At 37.1% G+C, this 25,545-nt stretch overlaps 1 protein-coding gene and 1 long non-coding RNA gene across 9 annotated transcripts; one reads left to right on the forward strand and one right to left on the reverse strand.

The window, feature by feature from the left end:
* Positions 1–3,429: 3,429 nt before the first annotated feature.
* LOC131693447 (uncharacterized) lies at positions 3,430–25,496 on the forward strand. 7 transcript variants are annotated; one of them, XM_058981262.1, is made up of 9 exons: positions 3,430–4,095; positions 4,153–4,486; positions 16,061–16,107; positions 16,380–16,540; positions 21,229–21,325; positions 21,382–21,714; positions 24,104–24,218; positions 24,716–24,840; positions 25,111–25,496. In XM_058981262.1, the coding sequence occupies exons 3-9, from the start codon at positions 16,093–16,095 to the stop codon at positions 25,441–25,443; spliced, it is 1,179 nt and encodes a 392-aa protein (XP_058837245.1). In that variant the 5' UTR covers positions 3,430–4,095; positions 4,153–4,486; positions 16,061–16,092; the 3' UTR covers positions 25,444–25,496. The 7 variants fall into 7 exon arrangements, with proteins under 7 accessions (XP_058837245.1, XP_058837240.1, XP_058837246.1 ...); XM_058981257.1 differs by lacking the exon at positions 4,153–4,486 and having other exon boundaries at positions 3,430–3,581; positions 3,643–3,928; XM_058981263.1 differs by having other exon boundaries at positions 3,430–3,564.
* On the reverse strand, positions 12,120–13,505 carry LOC131693450 (uncharacterized). 2 transcript variants are annotated; one of them, XR_009306257.1, is made up of 4 exons: positions 13,362–13,505; positions 12,745–13,302; positions 12,507–12,680; positions 12,120–12,442 (listed from the first exon to the last, which is right to left on the reverse strand). It is a non-coding gene; the product is annotated as an uncharacterized LOC131693450 (long non-coding RNA). The 2 variants fall into 2 exon arrangements; XR_009306256.1 differs by having other exon boundaries at positions 12,120–12,680.
* Positions 25,497–25,545: the final 49 nt, after the last annotated feature.

The raw sequence follows: 25,545 nt of genomic DNA on the forward strand, positions 1-25,545 counted from the left end.
CTAGATACACTAACTGTCATTCACTTTGCTTTTTGTTGCTCTAACTTTCTTAAGACAATGTACACAAGAAATAAAGTACTGTATTATGGTTCGTTTTGCGATGGATCAGACAGCAGCAGAGTTTCGTGACCAGTGTCTTTGGTGGTTGTAAGTCGACTAGTATTATAATGAATGATACATATTTGCTGTCTTCGGAAAAGATATGAATAACCCATGGTGAAATAATTTCTAGGAATCTTCTATTTCTAGGTCTTGTAACTGTAATAGAAGTTCCAGTAAGAATTTTACCACAAAATACCCTTCAAACCTAATCTTTTTATCCTAAGAAATTTCATTTTGCGCATTTGGAGTTATGATGTGTGAAAAAGGTAGATCTTTCGACATTATTGTTTTATAATCTAACAATTATTACTTGTTCCGAAGCTTAGGTCGGGGCGAGCAAAGCGTAGTTGACGTTATACGCAACTCACCTATGTTCGTGTCCCAACCCCGCATATAGGGTTAAAACTTTTTCTAATCAGTAAAAGAGGCAAATGACTAATGTTAAAACCTCTATGATCGAAACAAAGGCTTAGCTGTAACAGTTCAGAATTCGCTAGAACGAAAACTAAATGAGGTTTAAATTTCTTTTGCTAGATTGCTTCTGTGGCCCAGTAAGCCTTGGGCTAACTAGAAAGAGATAATTGCTCTAGTAATGTTTATGGCTTTTCCTGACTATTTTCACAAATATACAGTCACAATTTTTGAAAAATGTTGTTTATCTTCGATCGCTTACCATGAGTTACAAATTTTTTTTATAATTGGACACATTCTACTATTCAAAAGTATTGAAAAGAATTAAGTTTCCTTATATCAAATGGTTTTTGAAAAATTTCGCAATAGTTCGCAAATGTTTTCGTCAACATAGAATTTCGTGTTGCGAACAACATCTACTATTCAAATTTTGTTTCGTTTCGTATCGTTAAGAGAATACGGAAGAGTTATTCGTTTCGTTTCGAACCGCATAGACCAGAATCGCGTTTCGCCCACCCTTACTCGCCATGCCTTTAGCGTTACTGCATTCAAATTTATTTTTTCCCAGTCTATCGGGTCTAAGTGTCTGTGCTGAAAACTGTACATGTATTTAGGGCATGTTCAGAGATGTTTCATTTCTAGATTCATAATTTTGACAGTTCTATCACAGAGAACAGACGTCCATCTTCAGCATTCAACTTGTGTAAAATCTCCAACGGTTTCGAAGGTAGTTCGGATATCCAAACCAGGTGCGCTACTGTCGTCATATTTTTTTGTGGCTGAGTTCGACTGAATTGACAGCGGTTATTCCTCTACCCAGTCAAACTAGTCCGGAACCGATTCGGACTTCCAGCATGAATTCCAGCACGAATGCATCAACCGATAGAGTCAGAATCGGTTGTTTTCTTTGAGCAAGATTCCATACTGAATCCATTCAGGATTTCGAACCGGTTCCGGAATGGATTTGACGGATAGTTGGGATAGGTTGGTGTGATGGCGCTAGTGTTTATCGTGTATTAATTCAAAAGTTTACACACGTTTTACATTTCTTATAAAAGAAATGTATAGAATTCGCTCAAATTTTCAAGATTTTTCCGAGGCCCGGAGGGCCGAGTTTTATATACCAATCGACGATTTGGGACAATGTCTGTGTGTGTGTGTCTGTGTGTGTGTGTGTGTGTGTAACGGACAAATTCTCATTCGTGTTTCTCAGCAATGGCTGAACCAATCTTATCCAAACCAATTTTAAATGAAAGAACTAAAAACAGTATGAACGCTATTAATTTGTTTTTGATTATGATGTTTAGTTTCCAAGATATGAATGTTTGAATGCGTAAAAATGGCGTTTTTTGCAGTTCTTTTAAATAATCTGCCGAAATTGACAATATAGATTAACAGTTTATATGTTTTTAGACAGCTTTAACGAATACCTTTCGAACAAGCTATAGACTGTTGAAATCGGACTATTATCAAAAGAGATATTTAACATTAAAAAGATTTTTATCATTTCCCATTGCCAGAAATATGACCAAAAACATGTAATCTATTATTAACGCCAAAACGGCTTATTTTAGGTCAATAGTATCTTCGGAGAATTTAATGGAGGTAATATGCCCTTTCTTTTGGTATTGTGCTTTTGCTGATTAATCCCCCTATGAGTGAGATATTTTCACAAATTTTCTTGGAAGTGATTATATCGAAATGATGTCTTCAGCAAATTTGTAGCTCTTACTTTTGCGAATAACTTTACTGAAGACTACAAATATCTATTTTGAATACTTTAAAAGTTATGGCTTGTTGTTTGTTTATTACTCTTTGTCGCCTAATAATTGTTCAATATAGTAATAATCCATTGAAATAAGCCAAACATTATTTCGATAAAACGAATTTTATATTTCATTTTTCTATCTACAACCGCTAGAAATAATCACCGAACACTTCCAAGTTGTCTGGAAGGAACTTGATAACTTGTCAGTACAAAAATGTTCATTTGTGCGAACCTTCTGACTTATAACCATCGGTTCGATCTGAAACATATCGGAAAATGAAAAGCGAAATAAATAACTCCAAGCAACGGCGTAGCCAAGAGAAGGTTTTGAGGTTTAACACAATACAACCCCCACCCCACCACACCCAAAAAAAAATATTGGATTGAAGTTGAAAATTTATTGATGCTGACTGATTTCATTCAATATCACAATAACAATTATCTGATCCGTACATTGATAACCTGTTGTTGTTTTAAACATCATGAGGACTTTTGATAAATTGTCGGAATGGGGTCCTAATATGTAACTGATCTATTGGTCTTGATTTCACAGTGGTCTAATAGCATCAATATCAAATTCCTGCCTGAAAACATTCTAATAGAAAATTCCAGAGTTCTGTAATCAATCATAATCCTCAGATTTATTTTCAAATTGAGCTCGTTTTTGTAGAGATGTACTGTAATAAGGGTCTTTATTTAATAGAAAGCGAAGTTAAAATTGATTTAATGTCTATGAAACATAGAACTGCTCACCAAAAAAATGCATAACTTTCAACATTTGCTAAAAATGTTTTTGCCTTTCTCATTCACTCTAAAATTCGTCAATCTAATTCCGACCGGGAGGGCTGAGTGTCATATGCCAATCGACTCAGTTCATCGGAAAATGTCTGTGTGTGTATGTGGAAAAAAATGTGACCTCTGTTTCTCAGAGATGGCTGGACCGATTTGCACAAAGTTAGTCTCAAATGAAAGGTACAACCAAATACAAATATGTTAATACGGAATGCTCTGATGATTTTTTGAGGACTCGTTTTACGCTACCCTGTACCTGGAAAGGTACAGTGTCAGAATGACAGTGTACTTTGATAGCATAGTGCTAAAACTGGCTGCCCTGGTAATTTTATTGTTGATTTTTTTGACAAGTTTGTTGCAGAAAAAGCCGCGATATATAAGCAAATGAAATTTTACATGTTTTTTCGATAATTACCCACTGAAATGGCGCCTACGGTGGCGACTTGGCAACGAACTGGAGTTTATCGAGGATGAGCTGTAGCTGGACCAAGGTAGCAGGATACGACAAGTACAGGATATGGCAGTGTCTTCACATAACAATTCAGTGGAGAGACCCGTTTCCATTTTAGGCAAATTCATTCAAAGCTTCCCAACATGTTGGTTTACTTCAAGATGGAAACCTTAAAATTCGGTGGTACCAACGAAAGCTTGTTCACAGTGTCCGGTTTACGAAGCACAAAAAAGATCTCCACGGTGCTAGTGAAGTGCTACATGTTGAGGTGCTAACACGATTTTCCCAAACGGCAAAATCAAACGGCGAAGCTGTGTTCAGTAAATGTTTGATGTTTCTGCCTGTGGAGACAAAAGCCCTAACGGGACTTCCGAAATGTGTAGAGCCGTCACCTGGACGTTTGGGTCAGTGAATCAGACTACTTTGTAACAACTAAACTGGTTTCCAGCTTGATGAATACGAAGCTAAAGTTATAGTACAACAATGACTTAACGTTCCATGTTCTCGATCTTGTGCGTTTACCTAGTGGAATTATTCTCGTGTTGTCTACTTCATCATACCATCCAATCTGGTTGAATATGATAGGTAACGAGCTCTAGGTGGTAATCCTTTAACCCTTTTTCCGTAGATTTGCGATCGATTTGCTTGTGATTGGCAGCCGTTTTGAAAGCAACACTAGTCCAAACTAATCCATGGATTCGAAGTCATTCCATCAAACCAATAAAACCAAACCTAACAATGACCAGAGAAAAATTCAGAAGGTTGCTCTAAGTTCTTTCTAGTCTACTCTAGCTGGATCAATATGTAGTGATCGCCATAGTAGAAGCTATTCTCAGAAGTGGATCAGGATACGCAAAGCTGGATATTCGACTCATGTGATGAAACGATATGTACACGGATAGTGCAGCAAATCATGGCGACTCGATGATAACACAAGTTCTAAATACATAACGCAACGTCACGTAAGCGTTCCGTCATAATAAGTGTCCATTTGGTGTATGATCAGTCACTTTTTCCGTACGTCAAAACTTTGCAATTATGTTATGTCTCTATCAGCACTTCATGCGTCTATTTTCAATGTTCAGTACCGTCGAATAAAAACTAACTGATCATGTAGATCATAACTGCCACTACCCAAACGACTAAGGTTATAACGTTCGAAAAAGGATGACTCAGACTTTAGAAAGCTCATTCATTTTAAAATCTCGCAACCATAGTTCTCATTGATCACAATATTCAGAAATGTGAGGGTCCAGGATTTCCGTACCGTCACGAGGCAATGCGTCATAAAATATGATGCCCCCTTTTTGCTTCAGATATTTTAACACATAGGTACTGCAGCATAATGTCTCGAAAGTGGTGGGCAATACCAGCTGGGACAAGTTGTGCGTCATGGGATACGAGAGCGCATCATAAAGTTCCTCCTCTCGTTACTGACTTGTATTACTCTAGCATATTATTTCCCCAATCCACTTCATAACAACTACCAACATCGACTAATTTCAACACAGTTGGTGTGCTTGAATGATTGGGCATCTTTGATTATTTTTATTAACAATCCATTGTTCCGCTTTAGACCTGAACAATTAAAAATACAGGTCATAGATAAGACAGAAGCAGATTCAATTTTAATTTACTCTAGTGGGTTATCAATGACTCAAACGCGCAGGCGGGAGAATGTTTCATAGGATTATCCAGATAGTGGATACATCACACTGTTTGAAATAAACTTGCGCGCGTGTCTATCTGGTAATGCCAATTCGTACGATTTGCGAATTATTCTCGTGAAGCGGACCCAAACCCACATAGCACTACGTAAACCCTAAAACGAGAGCTGCTGTTATATCTAAATACCCAACATATCAAACAATTGTAAGAAATAGGCTGGATGGAAATAGTTATGGTAAATAATATTTAGCGATTAACAAAACCACCTAGTTATCGTTTTTGATACATTAACGTTGGTTCTAAAAATTCTTTTGGATGGCTGTTATTGTTTTCTTATAGCGTTTTCGTGTTTACCTGGTGCTACACCGGTGTAGTGCAAAAAAGAGACAGACTGATTACACCCAAGTTTGAATGAGTGTAGCACCGACTACACCGGTGTAGTGCACTATCAAAAACGAAAACGACGTAAAATTCTACAAATTTACCGAAATGCTAGTTACGTCACTCGTAGGTGTGCTCCTACTCTCTGATATAGACTAATAATTATTATTATTATTGGTGTTTCACCTGGTGAATTTCTGATACAGGCTTAACATTTTTTGTGCTTTCTCCAGCATACGTGTTCCTTGAGTTAACATTTGTGAATCGTTAAATGACTGCTTTTAACTATTCTTTATTAACGCACAATTTTGTTTTTGTATTTTCTATTTCGATTGAACATCAAGTCTCCGGTGGTGACTTTTTCTCTGCTCGTCGCCATGCGATTCCACAACGTTTCGATTCACGAATACGATTTTTTTAGATATTGAATCTAATCATTTCATATTGTAACAAGAAGGAAATGTACCAACTAATCATAAATGCTGGTTGTGTTTGGTCCTCATTACCGATCACGTTCATTCTATTGATCTCGCTATTGACAATGCACAATTGACGAGGTAAATCAATCATGTGTGTTGCTTCTATTTCCACGCGCACGCCACGCCGCCGCCGCCGGTAATTTTTAACGTACGCCGACGCCGAACGGTAGATCGGCGGCGCGCCGCCGATGCATTTTTCCCGCGCCGACAATTCGCGAGCTCTAAAATTATTGGTTCATAACTTTATCCACAAATCTAGGAACATTGTCTATGGACCGAATATACGACGTTAACTGATTCATGATTTATCACGTCTTGATAATTATTTGGTATTAGTGGTCGTCAATTTGATTACAAAATTAAAATAATCTTGATATTTTCTCTAAAACCACTACACGACACCTGCTATATAATTCAAAGATCCATTCTTGCTTCGTCAACTGGTTATGATTGTGAGCGTATAAGTTTCAATTCACCATTCGTGTGCGTGAAATGGTCCACAAATTAAAAAAACTTCCACTTTCAAGATATATGTGCCTGAAATTTACGATTATGTGCCTGATCCTAATCTTTGCACCTAATCAATTTCACTGGAACGCAGTGTATTATTCATTGATTTTTTAACCGATTCTTAATTCCTAATATGCTACACACCAGTGGCGGCGCTAAGGGGGGGGCGAAGGGGGCGACCGCCCCGAGCGGCAAAATCAGGGGGCGGCATTTCCTACTCAACGAACTTCTATTTCATTTTTAGTAATTGTTCAAGTTTCATTAATCACGGTAAAAATCAAGTGCGAAGGAAAAGCTTGAATTTATATTATTTTCGCATCTGTTGACAATTAAAAAGGTAGGAAATCGGGACGACGGATGCGATCGAACAAAACTATATACTTATTGATCAGTCTCAAAAGATTCAACGGAGAAGAGTTTCCGAAAGTTCTTGTAGTAGTGTGAGTATTAGAACCGCAACAATTTTGGTTTTTTTCGAAACACTTGGTAATTGGTTTTACATACAATTTGTCAAATATGAGCTTTTTCGAAAACTCTAGTTCACTCACAAGAATTTTCAAGTTTGTATGTGAAAATATATGATGGGGCAATCGAAACAATAAATTCAGTACAAAATGCCAGCATCAACTTGTGCATCCCAAAATCTGCAGATATATAGCTTAATGTGTAAGGATCAACATTACCGAAGACTGCAAATTGATACAAGTTTGCAGTAAAAAGATATTCTCATGTAAAGTTATGTGTTGCCTCTCTTTCTCGCACACGCTTAGAATAGGAAATTTCGAAAAAATTGGTTGGTCTTCAAGGTTAAAAAACTAACTTGAAGACACCCCAATTTTTTCGTAAACTTCTAAAAGTCTAAAAAGTGATCGGCTGTGAGAAGCAATCCACTCCGTGATCGGGATGATCTGCGTGGTAGAAATAATACCTTCGGATTGGTTGAATGGCCTCATATGTCCTATCTTCAAGAAGAACTACAAACTCGAACATAATGTCTTCCGAGACATAACGATCATCAATGCCGCCTACAAGGTAGTCTCTCGTGTTCTTTTGAGGAGACTGCGTCTGTTGACTGAATCCTTTGTTGATGAATATCAAAGCGGGTTTCGAGAAGCACGATCGACGACGGACCAAATGCGACAAATTCTGGATATATTCAGAGAATACAACTTGCGGACAAGACAAAGTACATGGTACAACGTAGCAGTCGTGTTGGGTTTGAGGTGGAAAACGATAAACCAATTTATATATCTTAGAACACTAGTGAAATATGATAACGATGTTAGCCGCGAAGGAAAAATGCATGTTGCTGCTGCGAATATGGTTTACGTAGTCAACTAGAGTCCTACAGCCCGAGGATGCGCGCAAAACTTGCTCTATTCAAATCGCTGATACTCCTTGGTGCTCTGTACGGCCATGGATGTTGAATGAAGCAGGCTATCGAGTGCTCGGCTTGTTTGGGGAAGAGTTCTACGTTCAATACTCGGCAGCACAGTAGAAAATGGAGAATGGCACAGACAGTACAAAGTATACAACCATGCTGACATTGAAAGGCTGATAAAACACCGCAGACAATAGTGAGCTGGGCTTGTAGTGCCGAAAGACGAAAGAGATACCAATTAAAGTTATGACAACAGAGCAGAGAACCTGGAAGAAGTCGTCAATTTCGAGGCAAACCCCGCTCTCGCTGGCTGTGAACAATTGAGGAAGATGCGCATGCGGTGGGCGTCTATGGAACTGGCGGTCCAAGATCGAGTAACCTGGAAATCTAAAATACATTCAGATATGATTTGAATTATCCGGTCACTAGGTCACTAAGATAATGATGACGATTGATAGTTTGTTAAGGCAAATTTGATAGTATGATAGCTGCACTTGGCCGCCCTTTCACCTAGGGACGTTTGACAAGTAATTACATACAAAGCTGAGGAACGAGCTGGAAATTGGCGAACACTCGGAAGTATTCACCATTCGGCGACCTTGTTATTAGTATTATGAATAATTACAAAGTGCCGCAAAATAAAAAAGAATGTACTTTTCAAGTGATCCAGAAAATGTTGCAGGTCTGATCAAATACAATACAAACCCACGTTCGATTAAATTAATAGACCCTTAAGATCTTGATTTAGAGCATAGAACTATTTCTCGGGTCTAAAAAATTAGTAGCGCGGTCATTTGTTATGTTCTTTTGATAAAAGTATTATGCGCTATTTTTCATAACAATCGGTTAATAAATGGCAGTATTATTATGAAAATTTTCAAAAAATCGAATAAATGGTAAAAAATTGAACTCTTTTGAAAATTAATTATAAAAGGGGCGGCAAATTTAATTTTTTGCCCCTAGCGGCAAATCATCTCGCGCCGCCACTGCTACACACGATTCACCAGTCGAGCTCTTGAAACTGTTCATGATGTAATTCATGAAGTAATTAATTTTCCACATAATTTTATTATACTTACGTAAAAAAATACAAGGAACTCAGACTACCCAAGTAACCAATAAGCATGCTGAATGCGTCTTAACGGCTACTTGATAAGCACTTAAGTCGTTTTAAATGCTATTTAAAAGTCGCTTTTGGCAAAATATACGGCTACATTACTGCTGTGCTATGAAAATGCTTTTTTACTACTGTTGTGCACTCAGAATGCTGCTTACTGGCAAGAAGTTTTTAAACAGTTTTTCAAATGCTGATTAACAACAGTTATGCATAACGAATGCCAGCATACTGCAAGAAGCATCCGGAATGCAAATTTTACGCTACTTTACTGCATACACTAATGCTTGTTGGTTACCTGGGTATTATTCATGGATTATTCGCTCTGCTTTTTGGTTTTGAAATTTCTATGTGAGCTATTGAAAATTAATTATAAAAGGGGCGGCAAATTTAATTTTTTGCCCCTAGCGGCAAATCATCTCGCGCCGCCACTGCTACACACGATTCACCAGTCGAGCTCTTGAAACTGTTCATGATGTAATTCATGAAGTAATTAATTTTCCACATAATTTTATTATACTTACGTAAAAAAATACAAGGAACTCAGACTATTATTCATGGATTATTCGCTCTGCTTTTTGGTTTTGAAATTTCTATGTGAGCTATTGTGTACAACTGCTAGCAACCAGTCTCCTAGGCACGAGCATTAGATACAAAGACATTACTAGGACCTGTAACCCTGTTATTCCTTTGTTAAAATTCAGAGAAATGTTCGGAATTAAATGAAACTGCGCTGAGCAAAATACATTACCTAACCACAATTTATGACCGTGAAATAATTTAGAAAACTATAAGACATGTGACTCTGTGTAAAAAATCCAACGGTAAGCTCAAGACTAAAATATCACGATAACACGACGAGAATTTACGAAAATCCTTGCACGTCGTTCAATTCTTGACTGTTTTAGTCAGTAAAGTTAATAAAAATCAATGTTTCATCGAGTTAAGAATTAGAATCATAAAAATATTAAACATATCCAGACACAACCACCTACTAAACATTTGAGTATAATGTCATCTTTTTTTTGCGTGAACTAGTTTTGTGAAAACATAAAAATTATTTTCAATACGTGGTTTATTTATAATTGATTGAATCGTTACCTATTTAAAAAAAAATTTCTCGAAGAATAGTTGAGCAAAGTGATCTTGACTTTTCGCGACGCTGGTGCACAGATGTGGCGATGTAGAGGGTAAGATTTCTAGTCTCATAAATTATGCATCGTATGATCTAGCCCCCCTCAAGAAAGATTTTCAGTGATTTGCACCAGCCCGGTATCACAGACAAATAAGACGTAACACGAGATGAATTTTCATCACTCGTAGAAAAAAAAGGTCGATTTCAATTACAAATCGGTGGCGTTAGTGAAGAGATTTTGACACAGAGCTAAATGCGTTACTTAGTTTCCGCACCCACCTGAAAACGTGACGGTCTTTTAAATCTAATGAAAACCAAAACAAACAATATGGGCCGGAAATGTGAAATTCATTCTTGTCGCAGTGCCCAAGGTGGGAGTTGTTCACAACCATTTCTTAAGTTACAACACGATGCCAATCGATGACTAAGCACATAACAGTATGTTAGTAATTTAATTGATTCGGTGTATCGAATGTATGCAATGGATTAGAATTTGTTGGTTCCCGGAACTGCTGGAGAAATTGGCGGGATGCAGGTGCTACGAAAACTAGAGATACGCTCAGGCCATTTTCAATCAGACTTGTTTAGTGATCAGTTTCAACCTAACAGGAGCTAACACGTCAAGTCGTGGAATGATTATGATTGATAGTAACTGTATATTTAGGTTTCGTCAGGGTGTAGAAATGTATGATTGCAGCACATCGAGCATACTTTGGACTCAAGATAGAAGCAGATCGTACGTTGTAAGAAAATGTAGTACCAGGGAATCGTATTCCTTATCATTGTGGCGATTTTGTACTTACAAGAAGTAAAAGTAAACACCAGCCTGGAAAATGAAGTAATGTGTCTACCTTGAAAGGTGTCCTTACACGATCATTAAAAGTGACATTTCTGCGCAGTAATACCAATAATAACGCCTCGTGTTAGGGTACCTGATATCTGCGGGATTCCAAAAGAGCGATGGTAAACAACCCAGGGACAACTTGACAGATAGTGCTTGTTTCATATATGCACCACCGATTTGATGGTGGCGCTAGTATGCCTTCTCTGTATGAGTACCACGAACAATGAAACGAAAAAGTTGCAAGAGAAAAGCGTGTTTCGTTACGTGTGTTATGAACGCCGTCAATGCGGCTAGAACAACATTTAGAAAAAGCTTATTCCAAAATGTGAATAAAGAAAACTATTATTAGAGAATAAATTTATCCCTAACTGAAAACCATCAGCAAAGTTACATAAATCTTATTAATATTTAGCTGGAAGTCTGTTTTTAACAACCGGCTCTCTTCCTTCCTAAACATGTTTTGGATTTCTTGTTGTGTGAAGTTTGAAATCGTTAAATCATTGGTGCTTTTTATCTCGAGAATCGTAAATGAAAAACATTTTGGCCAATGAAAGTACACCACCACCAAGCTTAACGATTCGTTTTGAATAGAATTTGTGTTTTTATCAGAATTCTAGCAGCAAAAAAAATCACCATATCACCCCCAAAATTTGCTTATGAATTCAATATATTGGAGCTGTCAATTGTCCCCGGGCTTACGGTAAAGATGACTAAATAGAAACAAAAAACAATGAAACGACAACAACAATTAATTTCCTCAAACAAAACAATTTTTTTTACCGTTGCTTAATTTCCCAAATATAGAACAATAAATAATTATTATGGGTCATTGAAATACAGTCGTTACTCTGCATTCTTCAAATTTGTCCATTGCAATCATTATTTCATGCGAAGTCGTAGTATGCGACATCGACAATTTTTCTATTTCGTTCTTCAAATTTTACAACTGTAAAAATAGTTCCACCTTTCATTTATTATCTTGCATTTGGCAAGCAGGGTGGGCACTATTGAAGCTTCAGTTGAAATAAAATTCGATATGGTTGCGAGAATAGGGATCTTTAATTTGGAAAAATTGTGCCAGTTTTTCATATGTATTGGTAGCGGGTGTCCTTACGAGTACACTTATATCATTCTTAAACCTTAATTATTCTTTTATGATTTTCAAATTTAAAAAAAAAACAAATTAAATTCAACCAGCAAACTGACAGTTGTCCTACTAAATGACGTATCTGCAAATATCTCGTTCGCCTCATTGTTAACCGGAACAGAACCCCACACAGCATGATCTGGTACTTTGTCAATCCGCTAGCAGCCTGCCATTCAAGTTTCATCTGCAAACTATGGTAGATCTGATAAGGCAACCTATAGAGTCGTGCAAGTCGCATGGGTTTGGATGTGTTATTGTCCTAAAAGGAAACAAACTAAAAAATGTTTTTTTCAATAGTTTCGGGCCAAAAAATTTAAAAATACCTGAGATATTAACTCACGGTACTAATCTGCATCAGAATATGCCTTAACCCGCACACCCCTAAAGATCCCTATTACATTTTATGCAATGTGTTCAACAGATGTCGCTAGTACATCGTGGGCGATGATTTTTTTAGATTTTCTTTAAGCTGTAACGTTTGTTTGTATGTATGAAGTCTGTTACAATAGAAACCAAAAATTTAGGAAAGGAATTGTACAGCCAAGAATTTTTTTTAGTTACATAGGCGTCAATATTCGTCACGCCGACACACGCCGGCGCGCCGCCGCCGGTAGGGTCCAACGGCGTGACGCCGCCAACGCCGCCGGCCAAAAATGTCGCTTACGCCGCCGCTGATTAAAAATGCATCGGCGCACACCTCTACAATCGACACATTCTGAGCCATATGATATCCGATTTGTCCAGCGTTTCCATTGGTTCGACCATAGGTGAACATGATTGTTGGCAAGCATTAGGTTTGTGCCAGTACCAGGAGAAACTACTCCGGAGCAAACAAGGAGTAAATCGTTTCTGTATCCTCTGCTTCTATTTTTCCTTCTTCTGGTAGTAAACCGGAATAAAAAGAAGTGTTTTTTCGCTCCGGAGCAACTAGAGCAAGAAGCCGTGCACTGGGACAAACCTGTTGCACCTAGGCATGCTTACATCAGATGATTGACCAGCTGTGCGAACCATAGTTCTCAACGAGACGTGAACACTTTTTGTTCATTGAAGTCGAGCACAGCATCTCACTGTCAATTTCTAGTGATTGTTAGAATTCCGGCATCGTAAATCTTCGCTGTACTGCCGGATTAGAATTTATAAATTAAAAGTATTTACATTTTTGTCAACTAAACACATACTTGATACGAAAAACGTTTCCCAGTTGTTGACGTAATGATATCCTTTCCTAGTTTGACACGATTGTAGGAAAATGTCGAGAACTGCGGTGAAATAGTGAAACTTTTTAGTTTTATCCTAGGATAGGATCCGCCAGCTCTGTCTTCTGTTTTTGAACCAATTCTGAACCAGCTCGTGATTGGACGAAAGTGACATAGGCAAACCTTCGGCTTGGAAACTAAAAGTACTAAAGGGCTGCTTGGAAGTGTTGTCATATTGTGATATCAAATATAAAACGACGATTGTTAACCGTGTTGATTTTTTTGTTTTCTCGAGATACCGCTTTCTCTCTATAACATCCGTCTGTAATTATGAAGTGCAGGCATTATTTGGCAGACGAAATCAAACATATTATCCAGAACTGAAATTCCCGACAGATCCGGTAGCGCGGTTATCGTGGATTCTGTTCTGTGTGCGGAGTAATGCGGAAATGCCTCTTTTCGAAATCAACAGGCTGTGTAGCGTAAGTATGAAAATATTTTGAACTTCATGTAAAAATTGTCTTTGTTCCAGTACCGAGTAAATTGGAAGTACTGAGCAAACAGGGAGAAAGTTATCCCGGAAGTCGCTTCTTGTTCTTCCTTTGGTATTATCGATACAGTTGAATTTTACAGTTTTCAACTGAATCGATCATCGGTGTAAATAGGAGAGTGTATTTTCTACTGCTGTTTTCTCCGAAACAATCACATGTAAAAAACTATACATTCCTCCAAAACAAAAATTAAACCTTGCAGAAAAGTAGTTTTAGAATATTTAAAATAAATCCGAACAGAGAAAATTATTCTTGTGACAGAGGTTGCTTGACTCAGAAAGCAACTTACAAAAATGAAGAGGCGTGAAGATATTTTTCGTAATGTCCAACAACGAATATATATTATTTTGTTTTGCTGTATTCCGATGAAAAAAAAACGTTATGATCGTTTCAATGCGGATATAAAGACTAAATCTTTGATTTTTCCATGAAATTGGTACATAATATAGAATATTTTAATCAGAACAAATATACGACCGAAACAAAACAAATATTTTGGCAACATTGGTCGAGTGGGGGTATGTCGTTTTCAACAGGGATTAGTAAAATATAAGAAGAAGCCAGCTGGCGGATCCTATCCTAGGTTTTATCTTGTCAGTGTTTGTTATGATGAAAAAAACAGCATACACGGTAAGAATCTGGTACCCAAAATGTAGGTTATTTTCACCCATTTCAAAGCATTCAGCCTATTACTTAAAATTAGGTAAAAAAATCAATATGGCAACTACCCAAACTTTGAACAATTTCCTGTTTACTAATTTTAGGTAATTTTTCACACTTCAGTCCATTGTTCTGGCAGCCCGAGAGTTCAGCTGAACGGAGTCCGCCATTTTTAGTTGAAAATTGTTATTGCCTTTTCCTTCGAATTATTTTCAAATTGATAGAATGGACAGTACAGTGAATAATAGTGACGGTAAGTTCAACGAGAGAAAAATTATATTATTTTTGTTAAATTTAAATGCTGTTGTAAGTTGTATGTTCTCCACCACCAATCTCGTGTGGGGATCCGGCTCCAGTGACACAACCAATTCTAATTACAATATATTGTGTCACTGGAGCTGGATACTAACTAGAACCAGCCAGAATTCCAGCTGAACTTAGTACGTTTGAGAACCTAACTCCTGGGCCATTATGGCACAGGGCTGCGTCACGAGATCCAGAAATGAATGTTCATAAGGTTTCACACCTAACAAACAATTGTTTATGTCACACTAGACATTCCAAACACTAAATCATGCAGTTTCGGATGTTATGGCGCATAAAAACTGCACTATAATGTCTCGAGACCGGTTGCCACGAGATTCGAATATGCCTGGAACTGTTTTGTTTAGGTTCTGCGGCAAAATATCCGAGATATTCTTAGGTTTGTTCCAGTATCAGGAGAAACTGGAAGTATTCTGGAATAAACAGGGAGAAAATCGTTCCTGTATTATCTTCTTTTTCTGGTGGCAAACCGGAGTGAAAGGAAGCAAGAACTTTTTGCTCCGGAGCAACAGAGAGTAGCTTCCATGTAGTTGAATAAACCTCTTTTAACCCTCAATGATCTTGAAGTGTTATGCCACAGGAGTATTGTTTCATATAGTTCAGTAACATACGGTACACTCAGTATTTTGGATATTATGACGCATAATAACTATCACAAAGTCTCAGAGCATAAGGCCTGAAGCATTAGATTTGTTCCAGTACTCGGGTCAAAAATTCTGTTCCGCCAGTTTGCTACCAAAAGAAGTAAACAGAAAAGGAATAAATACAGAATAGACTTTCTCTTTGTTTGCTCCAGAGTACTTCCAGTTTCTCCTGGTTCTAGAACAAACCAAAATTGACGCTCAAGGAATGCGTCATATGATCCGAAAACGAGTACGCGTCTAGGACCGGAAGACCTACATGTGTTTTGGCTCTTATCACACACTACTTGTGCATCACGATTTCCCGGATATTATGATGCGCATTCATTTATGGATTTTGGGTTGAAATCGACTTTATGAAAACTGACGGAATCCTAGTTTTGGATCTTATGATACACACTATAATGAGCGCTATAATGTTCTAAATCATATGACGCACCACCTTTTGTATTTTCTAATTTGGAACGTTCAAGTATAAACACTATTTTCATTATCTTTATTCTAGGACATGTCAGTCAACCATCAACAAGCACAGCAATGAACGAAATTTCTGTAAGTACCCTTTTTATTGAATCCCAACAAAAAACAGAATCATATATCAATTGCTACATAAGACAATTCTGATATACCAGTCTCATTCACATAAGACCTACAACAGTAGCAACCAACCCTTTCTTTGGGACTTGTAATTACTAGACCAAGCGCTAAATTCTTTCCTCAGTTTAAATCTTAACGTTATTAAGTTAATCTTACAATTACTATCTACGAAATAAATAACAGCACGTTACCAACTCACCCCTCTATAACCAACCAAATATTTTCAGACGAACGAGATCGTAAATGTGTTGAACCAAAACAGCAAATTCCGTAACATACTTGCCAGTAAGTTGAACTTGAGTAGCGTTCCTTCCCATACGGAATTACTACACATGGTTCGAATCCTGTGCGATCATTTTTTCGGCAACCGGATCAGAGAGCAGCATGAGTAAGTATGAACACAAAATATTAATTGCTGGACTTAACAAGAAATTTTGAATGTAGCGTTTTTTATTCATAGCAATATTGCTTCCAAAGGGTCGTACACTAATTACGTAACGCTTTTAAAAAAAATTCAACCTCCCCCGAAATAAGAGTTCGTAAGATTTTGGTGAACTTTCCCTCCCCCTACATCAGATCTTATCATTATTTTCGCGATTAAAAAATCATATTGTTAATTCATATAAATATAAGTTTACAAAAACGATACTTATAGACCTATTACGAGAAAATTCAGGTCTTTAGGAAATATTCAGAACCTCCGATTTGGTCCACATAATCTACTTCGCTATATTCCACTTCCTTTGAATCTATTTCCTTGTGATGTAGAACATAAAATAATTTATAACCTCTTCTGGCGTGAATTTATTTAACAATCACATGACAAAAAAAAATAAGCGAAGTTTGAAAAGGATGTTGGCCTAACAACATGAAGGGTATCAATCAACACTTCTTAACTTGTAAGGCAGATTGTGACCCCAGCTCCCAATCAGAACAATGTACCACAGAGTCAAAAAATTACTGAAATTGCTCCAAAACCATCGACAATTAAGCCGCTCCTTACGTTGGCAATGATCAGCCCTCTGCTAGGCGTCCTTTTTGTCGTAACCAACATCTGCCTTTGTTAAAATCAAAACCACCCAATGCTATTGCATGGGCCTAGAACCGACTGGGCCCATCATATGTTGACTATTGTCAAAGTCTGTATATGTGTCAGTCTGTTTTCAAACTTTTCCATTGTCATTCCTGCTTTAAGGCATAGTATTATAGCTTTTGAAAGTCCACAAAATTAGGAATTTCTCAACTTAATATTTCTCTATAGATCCTTGAAACATTTTTAAATCATGATACCGCAGTTTAAAACTGTTATATTAAATGATTGTGCTACAGACAAATTGGTTTCTCATAAATAATAAGACAATTCTTTATTGAATACATTTAACAATGTACACCAATTACATATGCCACTTATAGACTCTAATAGAAGCAGCGAATAATCCAATGGATAGAGTTTGGTACTTGATGGTTCTATCGTGGCTCAAGGTTCTCACGTAACAAATGTGTGGTTTCCCTCATACGAGCGTACATATTACTTGTATCTGGACAGCAGATTCGCCAACGGCCTACAGTTTTTAGATATTAGCATCGACGCCTAATCACATACTTTGTTAAATATCATGTCTGCAATTCATTAGTTTCAGTATCTTACAAAGAGGGCATTTCTTTTAAATGCGAAGTCAACTGACCAAACCATAGATCACGAATGAGCATGATGCCTCTTCCGGCAGTCTAATTTGTCCGAAACACAGATTTGTTCGCTTACTAGTCCGTGATACTCGTTAGTTTTGAATCAGCTCTGCCAAAGTGTTTAGTTTTTTGATCAATTGTACTTTTTGTTTTTACTTCTATGTTGTTATTTTTAAAATGCATACACAAACATGTTGGTGTTATCGGAACAGCCACCTCCACCGTCCGTTGATAAATGATGCCTTTGTATATTTGCATCGCCAGGAACAGGTGCATCTTCAGTAAGCCTAAAAAGAAATTAGTAATGATGCATTATTGAGGTGTGGTAGAGATATTTGAAAGGTAATACATATTTAATAATGAGCACAGTGACAAATTATTCATTTTATTACATTACCTTGCTGGTTGAATATTCCGGTGTACAGCGACGATGTTGGAACAATTTAAATCGTACGCAAACGCAACAAATAAAAACATTTTCTTCCACAATTTTTCATTTGCGGTGAATACACATTGAATTTCAAGCCAAATTTTTGATATGGGCTTAACTGCTAAACGTAAACATTGAGAACATTGCAGAAGAAATTTTAGTGAAATTCACAATGGCAATATTTAATTTATTTAGATTATGAATATTGTTCGAACTTTTGTGAAGTGTCCCAGCAAATATCTACAAGCACAGAGAACAGACATATAAGCTAGAACAAACTTTCTCAAAAAAACTGTGTAGACATTTAAATGAAAATATGTTGAAAATCACCATCAGGTTCGCATGCGTGAATCACCATTGTATCACGCAAGACCTGTATAGCGTTTGCTGGTTGATCGTAGCGCCGACTAGTGGCAAAAGGCTACTCGCTGATGGCATTTCAAAACGGCAGTTTTATTTCTTACACACATTGAAAACTTGACTTGTATTTCAGTTATCAGTGCTATACAAGCAAATACCACAGAGAACAGAGTCCATCTCCAGCATTCCAGTTGTGTTAGATTCGATGACATTTTCGAAAGTATTTGGGATAATGAATTAACAGCGGATCACATAGAGATTTCAAAATGGTCAACATAATTATATCTCTGCCCAACCAAACCATTCCGGAACGGGTTCGGAATTCTGAGTGGTTCAAATGCTGAAATGCAACAACCGATTGTGCTGAAATCTATGCTGAATCCATTCAGAATTCCGAACAAGTTCCGGAATGGGTTTACGGGGCACTTGGCTGATGTGGCGACGCTAGTGTTTTAACGTATATTCGTGCAAATGCTTACACAAGTTTTATTAATATCACAGATAACAGACGTTTAGGCTAGAACAAAATTTCTTCAAAAACCTGTGTAAACTTTCAAATTGATAAACGTTGGAAATCCGTGTTTCACTATTGCCATCTGCGCAACTGTTTGCTATACGTGTTTGACAGCTGCATTCTAACTGCATTGTATCGATCACTGCGCCATCTACAAACGTTTGCCAAACGTGTTTCAAACGTCTGATTTATTCGGAATCTCAGTAGCAGGTATTTATACACAATTCAAATCGAGCCTAAACGTCTGTTATCTGTGTTAATATATTTATTCGGTCATGGATGTCTGCACTGATAATTGACATACAAGGCGGTCGTCCCATTTTGCGAGTATCCCCTTAATTGGGTCATTAAATGAGAAAAAAAATCTTTTTTTATTACATACATCGATAAAGCTGATTTTTGTGATTACAACGTTTTTGCCAACTCAGGAAACGTGAAAATAAAATTTAAATTTAAAATAAAGAAATATGTTGACAGTCTTGATTTGACACTATTAGAAGCATTTGACTTATTAAATTTCACGACAAATAAGGCCCGGTGAATACATTCGTGATTCGCTGGTTGGACACTTTTTAACTGGACCGCTTTTTAGTTGGACCTCCGCTAAAAAGCATCTGAACGTCAAAATCTCTTGTCAAATTTACTCTGACAATCAATCTGACAATATTTAGGTATGTGCACAGATGCATTTATTCTGCCAACATCTCCTCTGGAGAGTTTTTGACATTTGTCAGTCGGTCCAACTAACGAATTAAATTCGTTAGTTGGACAAGGCTGTGGCCCAACCAGCGAACACGACTGTACATGTTTTCCTGGTTTTCCCGCAGGGTTATTTTTATTTGACATAAACACCATCCAATGTATATAGTTTTTTTCATATTGGGAGTTGTCTTGATAGGTCAATGTAACCAACCACTGTTTTCCTATGTATGGTTGTCTATGTTTACATGAGATTTATTCTAAAAAACAAAAAAAATCATTTTAACGTATTACAACGATTTTTTAAATAATGTTATATATATTGTACCTAAAATTTACCGAATGGAACGGAAAACTATATATAGCTTAATGAACCAATTCTTTCACTATTTCGGTTCGATTTCCGAATAGAAATGTACAGTAACTAAACCATTATTTTCATTGTGACAGTACAGTAATTTTACAATAATTTACAATAAGTTCTAGTGTTATGCTACAATACAAAAACAACAAACTTTAACGTTTCTACAGTAAATTTCAATGTAAAATCAACTTTTACAGTGAAAAGGGGGGGGGTGGTTATGTATCCTAACATTAAAAAAATCGATTTTTCTACATACATTTTTTTTTCTCGAAAACAATAAAATTTAATGTGAATTTACTGCATCAGTTTTTTTTCTGAACAGTAAAATTAATTGTTACATGAAATATTATTGTAAATCTACTGCGAGAGCCTAGGAGCAGATCACTTGTGATGCATTTTTAAAAATCAGCGAAATTAAATGCATTTATTTCCATCAAAATAGAAATTCATAATGTATTTTGCGTTGCGTGCAATGTTTTTGCGTTGCGTGCAATGTTGTTTGCGTTGCGTGTAAGACGTCAAAGCCCTACATTTAACAAAACGTCGAACAACGTGGATCAGCGTAGGACGTTTGTTAAACAAACTTTTTTGCGAGGGAGTGCAAAGCTGATGCAAAAATGGAAATTAAATGCATTTTTTCTAATTTGATGTAAATTTGTTAACATTCTTAGAGTGATCTGCCCCTAGGCGAGAGCTCTGCGACGAACAATGTTGAAACAGGAATAACTATAATATTTATTGTTTTATGATTGTTTGTAGGGTAAATGCTATTGTAAAATTCTATTCGGGTTCCGTCGCGTGCTAATCTTCGGTGAAAAGCACAATAGCACAGTGAGCGGTTTCTTATACCGTTTTTGCTTGAAGCGAAACTGAGTCAGTTTCTAACCCCTACTGCTGTCAAATTGTTAGAACCTGACTCAGTTTCGAGTTCAAGCAAAAACGCCATTAGTTCCTTCAATATGTACATATCAAGTCGCAGAACCACGATTGTTTCATTTTACATTTTATGATCTTTTGTTGCAGTTACCCAAAAACACAAGAAAAGAAGCTACTTGCAGAGCGTATTATTGAAGCGTTCCCGCAATTAGCTCGGCCTGCTTCGCGCGGAGCGCCAGCTGAAGTATGTATTTTATTGATTTATAATTTTCTTACTCTAAAAATTATTCTTTTTGGCAGTCGATGTTTTTTTTTAAGCACAACGGGCAGTCCAAGGGGACTCATCGTGGATATATTGAGCAGCGTATCTGCAATATACGGAAGGAAGTTCCGAAAGAGAATCGGATGTTCAACCGCAATTCGCAGAACACAACCTCAGACATTGTGTCTGACGATATAGTGGCGGCTGCAGATCTTTGCTCTGCACTTGATGCATCATTCTTAAACTCGCGACAGATTTCAATTCTAATGAAGACAACTTTTGTGATTCACAGTAATTTATTGAAACAAAAAGCTTCCGTATCTCAAATATTTCTTCAATTTCCACACTTCAAATCGTACCATGGATTAATGGTAAGTTGTTTGTTATAACCGTTGTTACCAATAATAACGACGCTGAATTTCTGAGTAAAATAATCGATATCTATTTTTTGTTTACAATTTATATTTATCCCTGAGACGAGACATGCAAATAGCAAAAAATGAAATGTTAAATGCAGCCAGGGGAAACTGTCAAATGCAGCCACTCCATTTAAGCTATGTAAGGCAAAAAGAGAGGTCTCAACAAGTGATAGAATGAACAGGAAAAAATAAAAAGAAAACATCTGTCCGCAAGTCCCATCCCAGGTTATTCCAATCGAGTACGAGACCTGTCAAAGGTATTCAATATAGAAAAAATCTCTTCGAATCCTTCTCAAACGAGTGCCTTTGACTGAAACCGTGCTCGATTGGAATGACACTGACAGATAAATGGTAAACAAAAGAATGAAATGTCGAGTATTTATACCAAAGATTCAGCGTCGTTAACCAATAAGAAACCCGCAGTTTCACAAATTCAAGCTGTAAAAAATGCTGACGCGTAAAACATAAAGAAAATTCATGAACATTTTAATGCTGTTTTTACTTGACGCAAAGGTTCTAACCCCAACTGTCAAAATGTATGAACTGACAACGGTTGGGTTTATAACATAACTTAGCTTCGGGGTCAAGCAAAAACGGCATGATTGGACACAGATCTTTCATTAGGGCCTCGACCCACAGTACTCAAATGGGGAAAAATTAGTTTTAAATTCGACGATGCTTTTCAAATGTAGCTTTTATTGTAGGTACAAATTATTTTATGACATTGCTTTTAATGAAGCATCTGTGGTTAAATCTCATAACAATATAAGAGATTTTGATTTCTGTTTGCTAGAAACTAAAATAATACATACGCCCAATTTACCTTCCAGTTGTGGTTTCCCCCTTACAATTTCGACGTATATATGAAAGGTAAATGGGTTAAACTGACTATCTATAGTAGACTATAGACTTTTTATAGTTCCTGTATTCATAGTTAGGCAGAGACAAAAGCTGGAAAACTGGTAGCTTTTATTTCAGAAATAAACACGGCATCCCATGCAAATGTTCAAGCTCCTGCCACAGAGAACAGACATCCATGATCGAACACAAATGTTAATAAAACTTGTGTAATCTTTTGAATGAATATACGTTAAAACACTAGCGCCGTCACATCAACTTATCCCAACTACAAAGTCAAATCCATTCCGGAACCGATTCGAAATCCTGAATGGACACCGGCTCAAAGAAAACAACCGATTCCGACTCAATCGGTTGATGCATTTGAGTTGGAATCCATAATGAATCCTCTCAGAAGTCCGAACCGGTTCCGGATTGGTTTCAATGGAAAGAGGTATAATCGCTGTCAATTCAGTCTAATTCAGCCACTAAAAAACATGACGACAATAGCGCACCTGGTGGAGATATCCCAACTACCTTCGAATCCGTTAGAATTTTTACACAAGTTGAATGCTGAAGATGGATGTCTAATCTCTGTGCTCTAGCGTTAGCCGGAAATGAGCCGGAATTCCGGCTGGTTCTAATTCGTATTCGACTCCAGTGACACAACCGATTGTAAAAAGAATCGGTTTTGTCACTAGAGCCGGAATACGAAATAGAACCAGCCAGCATTCCGGGTGATTTTCTGGCTAAGCTAACTGGGAAATTTCTTACATGCACGTATAACGAAACGAATTGGTAGGTATGATGTGTTTTTATAATTATACGAACATTTCTCGGTCGCGCTCGTTCGACTCCGGTATTTGCCATGTTCAATTGGCTTCACTCATGGGGTTTTTCATTGAAAAACGCTGGAGCAGTGGTTTACACTGGTGTTGCATTTTCTAGCAGAAGAGCAGGCCACTGGACGTGTTTCATTCCCACTGCTACTAGAAAGTGCAAAAGCAGTGCAATCCACTGCATAGGTGTTTTCAATGAAAAACGACATCAGTGTCACCACATAACTATGAATATAGGAACTGTAAATATTTCCTAGAAGGGCTCAGCAAGTGCGTGTAAAGAAACCCAATACTACCTAAAGGGCGCGTATATCTTTTCTTCAAATTTTATGAAAATATCGGAATTTTTGTAAGTTTGTGTTCAACAAGAACAGAATGTCATTACAGCAAAAACTCAGTTTGTTTACATATGTGAATTTGGTCCTAATGAAAGATCTTTCTTGAATTCTTCACCATTCGGAATCATTAACGGATCCTGTATGGATTCTAGCTCAAACACAACAACCGATTCCGAAATCGATTAAGTTGGAATCGGTTGAGGCATTTGAGCTGGAATCCATTCAGGATTCCGAACCGGTTCCGGAATGGGTTTAACAAAGTCAGTTTTCACCATATTCATAACTAAAACAGAGAAAGAAAAACTAATACAATTTCATAACTTCTAGGTTCAACAAGCATTCAATAGAATAAATCAGATTCAAAGCATGGATACTAATATAAGAAGACTGTTATCAAAAGGGCTGTTATTGAATCGAAACGCATTCACTGATGTCGAGGATGGTAAGTTTTGTTTATCCATAGAAGAAATTATGACCAATATGCGCAAAAAACTTGCGTTGCGAACACCTTCTTCAACTTGTGATTACGAAAAGACTAACGATCAATTTCTTCACTGGATTAAAACTGGTTTTCGCTGAATACTTGATGCATCTTTCTTAAACTCGCGACAGAATTCCATTCTAATGAATACAACTTTTGTGATTCACAGTAATTTACTAAAATAAACTTCCGTATCCCAACTATTGCTAATTTCTTCAATCGAAGTGAAGAATTAGCCGTTAAGGAAAATACTGTTCATAATTACGACTACGATATGCTATATTGCGTTACTATCCAGCTACAATTGTGTATTCCTTCATCCACCTGTTTGATAAGATATGTACTGCCGCTATACGCACACCTGTTCCATGTGTATAGGGAATCCCATAGCACATGGGACAGTTATGCGTATAGTGGCAGTGTAGAGCGCGCATATATTTATAATGATTATTTTTTAGATTATATACGCGGATCATTGATTCTTATGAAAGAAATGGTAGTACGAGGCGCTAAACGAGCGAAAGAAGATGCAAGTTTGTCTACAGATGAAATCTTCGCAGCACCGCTTGTTCGCTGGATTAATGTAAATATCTTTCTAAATCTTTCTAACCCACACTATCTTTCAAACGAATATAGTTCAATAGCCCTAATATAAATCTGTTTACTGCGCCGATACTGCCTATAATCGGAGGTGGGACTGACGTGATCATGGGAAGTGGGACTGCCGTGATTATGGGCAGTTTATTTGGTAATTTGTAATTCAATTGATCATATATTTTTATTTTATAAGATCAGTGGGAGCTTTAACCATAGTGAATTCAATAATTGTGTTATTCTTTTCTATTATTTCTAGGTAGACAAGCAACACACACACCTCACGGCCGGTATATACCCGCCGCATATCGCTTGCTTCGGGAAGACAAAAGGAAGAGGAATATACTTCGTAGTTCTTGAGAGAGAAGCGATAGACTGCGGAGATTGCTCAATACAAACTTTAGATGTGTTTTTTAAATCATTCGCTGTTTTCGGAGTTAAAGTGCCGGTTTTTGTGTATCCGCTTTACGAAATATTTAAAATTAAGATTCATAAATTGGCCACACATAGTGCACGCAACACAGTTAATAACGTGTTAAAAGCATTGGACAACGCAGAACGGGCAGAAGAGCTTAACCAATACACAACATGAAATCAGGTGTTTTTTACAACACACAACATGAAATCAGGTATTTTTACACAAAAATAAACAGAAAACTCAATAGTCATGTTTCATGTCTTTTATTTTTTCGGT

This window comes from Topomyia yanbarensis, chromosome 3 (genome assembly GCF_030247195.1).
Source record: "Topomyia yanbarensis strain Yona2022 chromosome 3, ASM3024719v1, whole genome shotgun sequence".
NCBI classification, from domain to species: Eukaryota; Metazoa; Arthropoda; class Insecta; order Diptera; family Culicidae; genus Topomyia; species Topomyia yanbarensis.

Excerpts from the sequence above, each read along its gene's own strand:
- LOC131693447 (XM_058981257.1), top strand. The coding sequence starts at position 3,856 with ATGTTTCTGCCTGTGGAGACAAAAGCCCTAACGGGACTTCCGAAATGT. Across the intron at positions 16,541-21,228 it reads CGGATCAGAGAGCAGCATGA|TTACCCAAAAACACAAGAAA; the intron begins GTAAGTATGAAC and ends CTTTTGTTGCAG. Across the intron at positions 24,219-24,715 it reads ATTCACTGATGTCGAGGATG|ATTATATACGCGGATCATTG; the intron begins GTAAGTTTTGTT and ends ATTATTTTTTAG.